A 13698-nucleotide genomic window follows, 5' to 3' on the forward strand; every position below is an offset into this window, starting at 1 on the left:
CTTATTGTTTATTTGTTATATGTAAAAGTCAGCAACGCTCTACTGATTCCATAGGTAAGGAGTTTTGAACTTCCACTGATGGGAGCTTCTTGGAAAGGGTTTCTAATTGTACCAAGTGTGAAGATTGGTGAAGGAGGAGGGATAATGGTATGGGGCTGTTTTTCAGGGTTTTGGCTAGGCCCTCTAATCTCCAGTGAAGAGTAATCTTAATGTTTCAGCGTGCAGAGACATTTTGGACAATGCTATGCTTCCAGCTTTGTATCAGCAGTTTGGAGGAGGCCCTTTTCTGTTCCGACATGACTGTGCCTCAGTACACAAGGCAAGGCCCGGACAGAGCCCTGATCCCAACCACATTGAGCCCCTTTGGGAGGAACCAGAACGGAGATCGTGAGCCAGGCCTACTTGTCCAACTTCAGTGCCTGACCTCATAAATGCTCTACAGAATGAAGGGGCACAAAACAGCATAATCTTGTGGAAAGTCTTCAAAGAAGAGTCAAGGCTGTTATAGCTGCAAAAAGGGGACCAACTACATATTAAAGTACATGTATTTGAAAACAATGCCGTTCATGTCCATATAGTTTAGTTCGCACTAATTTGAGGCCTGTTATAATGCTATGGTCTGACAGTGGGCAAATAGTTAATTTATTTTGAAGAACTTACTGTTCCTTGGAGGATTCTGGGGAGGAAACGTACAAAAGGGCAAAGCTAAGACTGAAACCCTGACAAAGGGGCAAAGAACCTGGTGAAGTGCTGGCTTCTTGCTGCCCATTGGTCTGCACAGTTTTGATATGTGGGCCAATATTAAAAGCTTAACTGGGGTTAACTGGGGTTAGGGACACCTATTTCTTAGTAGTACACAACTGTCATGTCATTGCTAAAAATCTGTTGTTGGCTTTAATAATATATCATATTAAACATAACCAACAAACACTGAATGAAATGTCAAACAATGTCTTGATCATAGTAATAAAAACAATTTTTATTGTCTTCCTTCGGTAAAGACCATGATTATTTAATCCTTTCACAAATTAATCAGCAGTTCAGATTGAAAATAAAAAAAACAAGTTATCAACAGAAATAAATGAATCAATTTATATTAAAAAAAATCTCTCTAGTATCAAGGAAAATTGGACTTTATACACAAAACGGCAGCTGAAGCTTTCTGACAAAACGAAGAGCAGAATTTGTCCAAATTTCTGCAGAATCACAAAGACAGCAAATAACAGCAGCTTTGAACATAAAATCACAAAATACAAAATATTTCACAAACATTTTCCTTGCAAGATTGACCAAGAGGAGGAAAAGATGCCGTCATATACATTCAACTCCAGATTCATTGTTTTACACTGGTGTTGTAGTCATTTTTAAAGGGTTTCTTCCCTTCAGGAACTTTGAACTATTGCATTACTTTACATCTCTTGTTATGAATATTCCTCATGCCCATGTGTACATTTTTTGACACAAGTACAGACAAACATTAAGAAAACTTTCATAAAAAAGTGATAAACTCAGGGAGTGAGCATTTTCCTTGACGTATGAGCTACTAATATGAGCTTTTATTGGAAACAAATGAAAATTGGATCTAACAAACATTTCAGCATTTTTAAACTGTGAAAGCAGGGCTGGATAATATATTGAGTTTTTAGGAGAAATCAATTAATTTTACATGAGATATCGAGTTAGACCATGTGGTTTCAGGTCAGTTTCTATTGCCTTCCAAACACATATTTCAATGGAGTGCATTAAACTTCTTTGTCTGACCACAAGTCAAAGCTTTAAAAATAATTAATTCTTACTACTGGTTTACCCATTTTAGCACATTGATTCTTTGATTACACCGGCTAAGCTTCAAGAGAATTCCCACAAAGTTTCAGGCAAACTAATTTTTGATCTACAATGCTCTGCTTGCTTCTCTTTGTGCATCTAAATAGAGAAAATCCTAAGAAAATCATGCTGTTTCATATAAACATCTTCACTGACAATATTGTCTGCTGTTGGCTTTGATGGTTTTTGATGGTATTTAATGGCTAAACCTTTACATCAGATGTGAAGCTCTACAGGTGGTGTGCATTTTATTATACTGCAAGTTGTGGGACCATGTCATCAGGCTTTAAATTTATGATTACTTTATCCACCGGCAAGTTTCTGATAAAATAGTGTCCTGCTCAAGCCCATACATTTTACTCATATTAAATTGTTCTGAAATTTAAATACAAATTACTGCCATCTTTTTATTACAGTAATTAGCCGACTAAAAAATGCTACGAATATGCTAAAAAATTCATTATCTTTAACACATTTTACAAAGCTTTTTAATGTCAAACAAGTTACAGCTCCTTAGTGCACAGCAGACTGGAGTACATGCTGAAATAATCACGTCTTTATGAGAAGTGGGGAAGATGTCTTGAATCGGTTTGAATGGAAAACCATTTCTGAATCAAATTCTGACCCCCAGATCTAGAATCTGAATCAAATTATGAGATACTTAAAAGTTCACATCTCTAACTGCCATCATATTTGCTAAATTTAGACAGTGCTCTCTGTAAGAGACAAAAACAAAAAATCCACGACAAAAGACATGTGAAAATATTCATTTGACCACTGACTCTGAAAAAAAAACCGACCCTGCTCTCCCTGTTGGCTCTACAGCAACTATGGGTTAAAATCTGGCTTAGATAGATCTTAAGATCTGATGTTTTATTGTAGGAAAGCTTTTATTAAAATCTACTTTAAACAGTGCCATTATATAACTGAGTTTACATTGTGTTAAAATATTGTACATTTTGACAACCTCAGTTTGCACTTGGCCACATTATGTCCAGGCTAGAGCATTTTGAAGCTTAAGGAGCAAATTTCACCTCACCTAGAAGCAGTACACATCAACTGGATTAGCAGGTGCCCTAAATCATCACACTTAGTTCCTGCTTTAATAAAATGTCCTTCAAAAAGTACAGCAACCCCAAAGGCTCTGTGCTTCCTCAACTAAATTTAAAACTTCAACTCCGCAGAAGAATCTGAAGAAAATTTAAAGCAACAAGCAGTAAAGATGTAACACAGCTGCTTAGCCATGATTTTAAAGGAAATGTGATTTTAAAACATAATCCAGGTGTCAATATCAATTGACAAGTTTTATCAGCTATTAATGCTGAAGTTTTACCTTGTTACTTCATGACTTTTAAAAAAAAACTTTTTGTCTTATATATGTACATGCAAAGTTTTTGTTTTCACCTTCCCATGTGAATAACTGACTTCTACATCAAAATGACATAACTGCACTACAAGCAGTCTAACTACATTTTCATCTGCTGCAGAGAGAAGCATATTTGCATCTGCTGACACATTTTCTAGAGATACAAATCCTGGACATAAACCCATGGCCTTTACACGTGTGCAGAACTCCTGGAAATGTTTCAAATATTGGGGTAAACTACATGTATAAATGCAAACTGAAATATCATTCACCCTGTCTAAATCTGGACCTTTTTCCTGACAGTCCACTAGAAAGCATTTCTGCAAAAATCTGGGTGAGCTGATGTGGGAACACAGCAGGAAATACTCAGGAAAATTCATCCACCATAACCCTACAAGGGTCCACACATTATACTGCATTTGGGTTTCAAGAGTGAACATAATCAATATATGTACTCACTTTTTATAATCAACTGTCTCCCAGGATAGATGAGATTCAAGTTATTGGGTGTCAAGTCTTGATAAAGTTGAGGCCATAACCCCATAGGAGTACAAAGAGGCAATTTCAAAGTACATTAGAATAATTTTGTTTTTGTTGGTGTTTCACAATGTTGATAACTGTGTACAAAGTTAAAATTCTAACTAATGCTCCAAATTAAAAAAAAATCTTCAATGGTAATAACTCAAATATGCAAAATGCAAGTAGGAAGACAAATGAAACGCCATTATATGATGCAAATGCTTGTTAAATGAATCCCCAGAGCTCAGTGTCAAGAGTCTCTCAGGCAGAAGTTTCCATGTTGATTGTTTTGTGTGCTCACTGTGTCTGGGGAGATGTTTTAACCTGTTGTTGTGCTGAGATGAACAATCAGTTCATTTCTAATGTGGCGATGGCTGGAGTGTGCCGGGTTCTTCTCCAGACCTGCAAGAAAAAGTCAATACTGTCTAATTAAGAAAGCATGTACATTTGAGTATTTCTACTAATACAAAGAAAGAGCTCAGCAGATCTACAACCTTAATTCCAGAAAAGTTGGGACACAGTGTAAAATGTAATTACAACCAGAATGCAATAATTTGCATTCTTTTTTTATTACATTTGATTACATTTAATTAATGAGACATTTTACCATTTCATGATATTATTAGGTCGTTTTGAATTTAATGGCAGCAACATATCTTTTAAAAAGTAGGGACAGGGCCATGTTTGCAACTGTGTAGCATCCCCTCAACAGTCTGTAAATGTCTGGGAAGTGAGGACACCAGTTGCTTGAGTTTTGGGAGAGGAATGTTGTCCCATATGGCTCACATATGGCTTCTTCTTTGCATGATACAGCTTTTACTTGCATTTGTGGATTTCCTGAGTCCATGCAGTGATTTCCAGAGCAGAATCATGCCTCTACCATCTTTACTTCTGAGACTCTGACTCTCTAAGATGCTCTTTTTACACCCATTTTACTGTCATGTCGACAGTTAACCTAATTAGTTAGAAAATGCCACTCCAGCTATTTTTCCATTGGTAAAACTTACTTTTCCAGCTTTTTGTTGCCCCGCCCCTAATTTTTTGTGACATTCTGCTGCCCTTAAGTTTTGAAAGGAGCAAAAATTGTTCACAAAATAATCTCAGGTTCAACAATGTCTCAGGTTCAACAACTTATATGCTGTTAATGTTCTATTGTGGATAAAATATGGGTTTATTAAATCTGAAAATCATTGCATTCTGTTTTTATTTACACAGTGCCCCAACTGTTTTGGAATTGGGGTTGTACATTTCCAAAAATCTATAACTGTGTGACTATAAATAACCAACCTTTTCCTAGCCCCCGTGATTCTTAAAGTGAATTCTGGGTTTGACCTCTGTTGCTTTTTCCGTAGTAATGAGGTCTTATTGTTATTATTGTAGTGATTCATAGATTTAACTGTGTAAACGTCTTCAGTTACACCTAGGACAGAATGTTGTGATTATTCCTCTGACTACTTTTATCGATGGATGGGAGGACTATATATATAAAAATGTCCTTAGATCACATACACAAGTATATTTAGCTAACTTTATTAGTTTCCTCATCATAAGTTCCACTTTCCATCAGACCACTTTGACTGATGTTAATGTCAAACTGATGCATTTGTGCATCCCTACAAGTGATATTAATGAATGCACATGATCTTCAACTTACACTTTTCATGTCTATCTGATGTTCTTCATGTTTGCATGTTTGCAATATGTTTTTACTGAATCTAAACTAATCCAACAGTTCACTTCTATGGAGTAATTTGTTAATCAGAGGGTAGCTGACAACTAGGATAAGTTTATCAGTCTGCACTAAAAAGGTGTGAAAGCAGGGTCATTATACTAAGGTTTGTATCCAACAGGTAAAATGCATGCATGCTGAGGGTGAGAGTATTTCTTGTTTACCAAGAAAATTTTCTCTTACTTGTGATAAATTCCAATTTTTGTGATGAGTTCATTGATGTTGTTTATATTGCAATAATGATTAAACTGAAATTAACTGAATAACTATGGTAATCATTTTGACATGATATAAGGAAAGCAAGACAGCAGTGTACCTTAGACTTGAGCAAGCTCAGCCTGTTTGTCTGCTTCAAACTCGCCTTCATTCTCATCGTCCCCGTTATAGTCAGCCAGCTCCTCCTCCATCTCCTTGTCTATCAGCGAGAGCAATAAGATATCAGCATAAAACACACATCAATCCCCTCCTGCCACAGTTCATCTACTCAAACTGTTCCATCCTAAATATAATACCAATATTTTCAGCACGTTTAGCCTGCTGCTGCTTCTCCAGGTCAACTCCACCGACTTGTTCTTCTGCATCATATTCATCTTGCTCATCCAGTTTCTGACCAGGAGACTCATCTGCCTTAGCCTGGCTGAGAAGCATGCCCTCCATGCCAGGGTCAACCTCTGAAGAGAGAATTTAAAAAAAATCACAGTTTTGATTCACAGAAAATTCACAGCCTCATCACTTTGAACATCTTGAGTAGCTCCCAAGCTGTCACTGAACAAGGCAGAGTGGACTATGAGTTTTTTACCTTCTGCCTGAGCGCCTTCTTCATGAGCATCCATCACTTCCACCTCTTTATCCTCAGTCAGGTTGTTCTTCACAAGTTTACCGGCCTCCGCCTCACCCTCCTCCGTAGCAACAGCTCCCTCTGGTGGTGACAAAATGTCCTGCTTCCCTGCAGTAGCTGAAGGAACTGAAAAATCCTTCGCTGTGGCCTGGTTCAGAGAATCAGCAGCTGGGGGACAAACATTGCACAAACTTAAAGGCTGGAGCTGCAAGTATTCATCAAGATATTTGTAAATAGCAGCACACAAATATGTGTCTGTCATTGCATACTTTTACAAAATGTAATACTGAAAAAAATTAAGAGATTTGTGTCTTTTACCTCTGTCTACAATGATCTCGTTGGTCAATAGTTCAGGTGTTTCTTTTTCTTTCGACTGAGAGAGGCCTGGTGTGTGGCTCACAACAGTTGCTGTCTTAACTGTTTCTGCCCCAGTATTGGTTGCTCCATCCACAACATTTTCCTTCTGCAGAGTTAACATCAAAAGATACCTTTACCTAGTGTCAAACAAAGGGTAGCTGACAAATACAACTAGAAAAGTTGGAAACACTGAACATAGTGAACACTTTTATATATATAGGCCTTTTATCCAGTAGAGTATTGATATACTGAGTCTTTATACCTTTAAAAAGAGCAAGTTTTCTTTCACTTCCAGTATCATTGTCAGAAGATTTTTACAGAAAGATTTTCTTAGGGATGCACATATCGGATTTTTGCCAATATCCAGTATGCCAAAATTTACAAATTCCTCTTTGCCGATACCAATATTGATAGTGATATATACATGTGGTTCAAGCCCAAAGGCTCATTCATGCTTTATGCGTGTATGAAAGTACATCAGTCCGTTTTAAACTTTCCAAACTTCATTGCCCTCATACTGACATGTGGCTGTTATGTTTAAGTGGGAATTGAAAAAACTAATCCACTAGAGGTCGCTGCCTCTCACAGAGCTACTTTGGCTACATTCACACTGCAGGCCTTAATGCTCAATTCTGAGTTTTTTCTCAGATCTGATTTTTTTGTTTGCCTGTTCACACTGCAGTCAACTTCCAAAAAACAGATATGTATCTGATTTAGAAGCATATACGAAAGTGGAAAATGAAAATGAAACCAAAATAAACTTATACCAGAGCGATGGGTACTGAGAGGTACTGCCAGCACATGGGCATGCCAAAAGAACAGGCTCACTGCTGTTTACTGATGACACGACTAGGCGAGAGCAGTATGTTACTGTATTCAAAGTCCCTGCTTTGACAAAAAAAAAAAGTGGTAAAAAGTAGCCATGTGCAGTAATATAGAAAGTGGAGGATGCATTGGATGAATCGTGATACATCATGGTATTGGATCAAATCAAATCACTGGCCTGATAACTGTAGTCAAATTGCCAGACCAGTCAAGACGCACAGCTCTAAAGTCAATCCCTATCATTACTTATACATGATTGCTTTAAACAATTTACAAAATAGGCAGATCAGTCCTGGACATTTTCCTTGATCTCAGTCCTTCTAGGGGACTTCGATTATCCCTCCGCTAAAACAGCTCTAAATCAGTTCATTCAGTTGATGTGCAACATGCTTACTGGTGAGGTGACCCCTTGAGAAACAATGAGTTTCTCCATTTTCTTCTGAACTTCAAGTTTCGCAGCTGCCACCCTCTCATCACACAGCTCCTTCTGGGACAGGACCTGGGAGTTACAATGGGTCCTACACATTCACACAAACACACAGATAAAGGTTCAGCTGCGATGCTGGAAACATGCTCTAAAAACAAAGAATGATGAAATCAACATCAGGTTCTCCTTTTAAATAGAAATGTACAAAAAAAATCTTACATATCATAAGTGAGTTTGTTGTTAAGGGATTGGATGTTTCCTTGGCAACTCTGCAATTCCTTCTGAAGCTTCACAAGGTCGTCACTTAGCTGATTCACCTGACCTAGTGTACAGAACCACACAGGACATTCAGAGACATGTAAGAACTGAAAAAACATGTTTTCTACACAGCCCTGGTGGCTTTCAACCAGAAAAAAAAGCAAAATTTCAACAGTTACCTTTGAGTTCTTGTAGGGTTTTGGTACTGGAGGTAATGTTCTGCTGCAGTATACCCTTTGGACAAACACACAAAACATGTATCCCTTTATACAGTGGGACAGTTTGTGAAATGAAGTGCATACATAGTCAAGGAAGTGTTTTAATATGAACATTTAAACTGCTTGTTGGGTTGTGTGCACCTTTTCTTGGCTGCAGGTGTTCTGTACTCCTTCCAGCTGTCTCTTGTAGAGGCTTTCGATGTGGCTTATCTGCTCCTTCTGTCTCTGAATTTCCTCCTGGAACTCATTCTTCTTCAGCTCTGCTACTCCTCGCTCTGCTGCTCCTCGGCGCACCTGGCCTTCCAGCTCATACAGCTTGGTCTGTACCACATTAAGAAAAGAAGCTAAGGTTACACTACCTTTTTAACCACACATGTGTACACTGCTCGTCTGCTGTGGTACAAAAAGGGAAATGTTATGATGACAAAAATCAAGATGTGCACTAAACACTGGGAGAACTGTGCATTTGCTGATTGGAAGAGGCTGCTTTTTGAGCACTTCTTCTTCATGTAACTCATTCAGCAATAACAAGACATCACTGATAATAGTGAAGCTCAATTAAAAATGCAGACAACAAGGTCATTATCCAGTTTGTTGCTATCAGTGAGTCAAATTCAAGATTATCTTTTGAAAGTTGTTCAAGCAAATCATAAAGCAACACAAAAAGACCATGTCACAACCAAAGTCAGAAAAGAAGACAAACTGAGGAACTGGTGATGTTTTTTTTTTAGCAATTCTGCTCATGAAAATTATGATGCATTTACTTTCCAGATCTGAATCAATAACCCAAGGTACAAAAAAAATAACCCTTGCCAATAAGAAACACATTCATATGATGATAATTAAACCACAGAATCAGAGGCACACAGATAGAGTAACCCACCTGTAGTTCCAGGTTGCGGGAGCTGGACACCCAGTAGTTAAAGCCCAAAACCAAAATACAGGCAATCAGAGCGCCGATCATCAGAGGGGGCGACCGTCCTCCTCGACGCCCGTTTCCCAGCCCACCCATAACTCTCACCAAACTGTGTGCAAACAGAAAAAAAAGGTCAGCCAGTGTCAGAATACACTATTTTTTCATTTACATATAAATCCTACTTTTAATCTTTTATTTCAACTGACTAAAGGCTTAGCATGACACGCCAGATGGATTTATTTCACGTATCCATCTGGTAAACCTCTTATACACAGCACTTGGGAAGGGCAGAGCCTTTTAAAAAAAAACTCTGAGGGTAATCTGATGGACGTTCTGTTTGTCACATCTTTACAGGCCAATCAGAGCAACAAAACACGTGACGTAGCCGCTATTGAGGAGTAAACTCCATAGAGAGCTGCATCACGCAAACCATGGCGACTGTAGACATGTCAGTACACAACTTGACGTTTTTGAAAAGGAAACAACTCAATGCTGTTCTTTGTTCTTCTTTTAACAAAGAAATGTCATCAAGTTCTGATAAAACTTGCGCTGTAGCAGCATCCATGCTAATGTCTTCCACCATATCTGCATATCTTGTCGCTGCTTGCTTAGCTATGTCATTACTCCGCCACGCCTGAAAGCACTGCCCTTGGCACTGATTGGTCCTGTCACTTTCTAACCAGGCCCAAACAGTTCAGACCATAGACTGTAGAAAGAATTGGACAAACCCCGTGTGACATCAGTTGTCTGCTTACAATAGGCGGACTCAAACGGCTCTTGAAGCCAATCCGGAGGTATTCATATTGAAATTGCTGCCTCAACCGAACTTTGGATCAACATAACGGCCCGCCCACTAAGCGCGACTTCCTGTCAGCCTGCTGGCTAGCATTCTGGTTGACAGAAACAGAGCCTCTGCCTGCCGAGCTATCTGTCTATCAAATGAGATGCGCCAATCAGCTTTGATCCTAAATATAATCCAAACGATCGTGGTACAAAAAAATTCACCCCCCGTACAGTGGGAGCACAATAAGACACTAGCCAATGAGACATGTTTGGTGTTTTGAACCAGGCTGTAAACCAGTTTATTTTGTGTGTCAGAACCAGCTGTTTAACAGGTGTCCAGATGGGACTTCCGGTGTTCCTGCAGCCAGCCTCAAGTGGACACTCGCAGTATAGCAATTTTTTGCACTTCTGCATTGACTTCATTTTTCAGGACCGAAGGTTGCCGCTTGGTTCAGACGAGAACTTTACAAGATGGATTCGCCAGTGAGAAACACGCAAATGTGCATATCATCTGCTTTACAAGGTTACTAAAGACTAGCTGCTGCTGATTTCACAGGTAAGATAACTTTAAAAAAAAAAGGGGCTATTGGTTGATTATTAATTTAAGTGGAAAAAGTTCTTTGTCAGGAAGCAGGAAGATACTTCAATTCCTGAAAAGTAGTGTCCCACTAAAAGCACGTCTTTGCCATATCAGCAAAATTCAATATCCTGACTAAAGGACGTGCTTTCTGAATTCTTCAGTATTTACATAAAAGTACTGAAGGAAACAATGCTTAAAAAAACATTCCTGACACAACATTCAAACTCATGCTCTCTACCAGTGATCATTAACCAGCAGACCAAGGGCCACATCTGAGCCCCAGAATATGATCACGTTCACAAAATGTATGGAGGAAAAAATATGTGGTATTTAGGGTATCTTTTTTCATTAATTCCCTACAGATTACAAAGCAGCCGCAAAACAACTGCAACTGAAATACTTTTATGACATAAAGTCTGATCAGTTGTGTTTACAACTACAGTGTTCTGACTATGTATTTTACTTCCTTTCTTGCTTGTTTTTTCTTTTACTGTTCTTTGAATGTGCAATGTAGTTTTCAAGGACTGAACAAGAGCAGGAGACTGTGATCAGTCCCATCACAAACTGGTTAAAGAGGGAAAACAGAGAAACATGTACCAAAATGGCTTATTATTTACATTCAGGGGTTGATATAGTATCTAGTTTTCAGCCACCCCATCTTCACAGTCATTGTAGTTTTCTTTTACTTAAAAAAACTGAGAGGTGATAATGTGAAAAATTATTTGAAAATCCCTAAAATGTCCCAAAAAATCCCTGTGCCTAGTGCACTGGTTGTATACTGAATAGTAGTAGCGCAGGAAAGAGATCCTCCTTTTATATGACTAAAATGTTGCTTAAGACTTATCCTGTCTACATCTAAGAATGAGGTCAAACTGGTGATTATCATCTATGTGTGTTTATCTTGTTTCAAAAACGATGGTCTTATCCAGCATTCTTCCTATGCATACCATTGTTTTAACCTTTGTTTTCTTAAAGGTACAGATTGTTTTAGAAGTATTCAGCAGACCAACCTTGGTGAAAATGAAACATAATATTTACAGTAGGTTTAAATTAGTGTTCAATCACCTTAATACACAAATTGTTTCATGTATATTAACTCAGAATTAACCTTTAACTCATAAATAAGGAGGGTCCGGCCACACAAGGGACCATTTAACAGTTATTTTTAAAAAATTCCACAGGTTGCCATAGTTTAAACAAAACTAAGTGCTGAAAATCTGCATGATGAACTGCCAAAAAAACATAAATAAAGTTGCACCAATACATTATCAACAATTGCTTGCTAAACTTTACAAATGTTCAATGCAATTTAGAGCGTGTGCAGCAGTTTGCCTACATCTGTTTTTTAGTTGAAAATAAGAAATTACTCAATATTTATTGCTCAAGAGTTGTATTTTTTTGTCATTGCATCCAAACAGGTATCGTACTGTGTGATTTTTGCTTGAATTATCAGTTTTAAAAATCTTGTTTTGTGACAACCTCAAATCAAACATTTAACGCAGCACAATCTGGTTCTTCCAAACAATGTGCCTGTTAGATAAACAGAGCTTTCACTTACACTTATACACTCAGTGCAATTCCTGTCTCTACCCTGTTGCTGTATAGCATTGTCTGGTTGTGACAATGTATACTATCACAGTAACTAATATGCACCCTGGGCATTGAATGAGCTGTGACATACCATGACTGTCTTTGAAAGCCTTTCACAATGCTTTTACAAGCTGCCCTCCAGGGAACATGCTGCTGTGTCCTAACATTACCAACTCATTGACTTCACTCATTGGTGTGTCGTGGATACTGGTGCAGTGCTATTGCGTGTGTGCCTATTTTCTTATTTTTGATGTTTATAAAGTGTTTATCGTTTAGCCTTCGAGTTTTTTTCCAATGTGAAACTGTTATGTAGTATCCAGCATGACTTGCTGGAAAAAAATGGCTAAATAGAGGACGTTTGAAAACAAATATGCCCCCAATTCTGCCTTTCAGGTCATGCAAATCAACGAAATCTGCTGTTTTACGTGCTTAAAGCAGATATTGCAGACAACGGGAACAGGCGTCGTGGCAGCATCCAAAACCCTGCATCAAACATGAGAGAGATTAGACTAAATGTAATCTTAAAATTCAGCTGTAGTTTACCCGAAGAGACCGAAATGCATTTCATAGCCAAGCAAAAAATTAACATAGCTATTACTTAAATCATCTCTCAAAGCTAAGGTAACGTTATGGCACTGTATGACTCAAGGAAGTAAACCCCAGTCCAATAAAACAAGAATTACAAGATCAGAAAATGTGCCATGTTTCAAGTAACAGCACCGTAATTCAAACATTAAACATGTCGTATCATGAAAAAGGGCTTAGCGTCATTTATCCAATAAAAGTGTTAGCGTATTGATGAAGGCATATTGTATGTTTAGACCATCAAAGCTACATTCGGTTCAGAAAACGAGCTTTGCGTTCCCACTGATATCTTTTGTCAACAGACATCACACAGCCCTTACATTTTACAGTATAAATTGTGAATAAAATGACATTGCTTTCGGGTTAAATTATTTGACTAATTAAGATTTTTATTCACCCAAAATGTAACCAGCGCTGCCGCAATACGTTGAAAGCTAACGCTAGCGTCATAAGCTAGCAGTGAAGCTTGTCCCCAGTTGCCGTTAGCTTTACGTTAATGATTTGCTATCCAGCGACTTGCCATCTACTTACCCGGTGGACTCAGAAGTCAGGAATTAAATACCGACCCAAGTTTATGCGAAGAGATATGGTGATATGTTGCTCCTACAAAATTCTTCCTCGTTCCTCCAGCAATTAACGCATTGCTACTAGGCAGTGCCCATTATCTCCATACAAACAGCCTGTTGGGTCTCGGACAGTCAGATGCTGCCTCCGCTTGCTGTAGGAAAAATGGCGTTTTGAGTCAAACCCTCATCGAAGTGGTAAAATATTGGTACATGTCCCAATCATTTGATTCACAAAGCGCTTCTGTAAAATCGGGTTCAAGAGTTGAAAATGGGTTGTCCTTAATGGCGGACTCCGTTTTCTTATTTTCAGCAAAATA

General features: G+C 38.3%; 1 protein-coding gene across 2 annotated transcripts; it reads right to left on the bottom strand.

Moving 5' to 3' along the window:
- Positions 1-958: 958 nt before the first annotated feature.
- Positions 959-13524, bottom strand: golm1 (golgi membrane protein 1). 2 transcript variants are annotated; one of them, XM_041787203.1, is made up of 11 exons: positions 13347-13524; positions 9245-9386; positions 8503-8682; positions 8323-8377; positions 8105-8207; positions 7853-7976; positions 6595-6739; positions 6238-6444; positions 5951-6109; positions 5755-5853; positions 959-4111 (listed from the first exon to the last, which is right to left on the bottom strand). In XM_041787203.1, the coding sequence occupies exons 2-10, from the start codon at positions 9371-9373 to the stop codon at positions 5756-5758; spliced, it is 1200 nt and encodes a 399-aa protein (XP_041643137.1). In that variant the 5' UTR covers positions 9374-9386; positions 13347-13524; the 3' UTR covers positions 959-4111; position 5755. The 2 variants fall into 2 exon arrangements, with proteins under 2 accessions (XP_041643137.1, XP_041643138.1); XM_041787204.1 differs by having other exon boundaries at positions 13382-13522.
- Positions 13525-13698: the final 174 nt, after the last annotated feature.

This window comes from Cheilinus undulatus, linkage group 5 (genome assembly GCF_018320785.1).
Source record: "Cheilinus undulatus linkage group 5, ASM1832078v1, whole genome shotgun sequence".
NCBI lineage: Eukaryota > Metazoa > Chordata > Actinopteri > Labriformes > Labridae > Cheilinus > Cheilinus undulatus.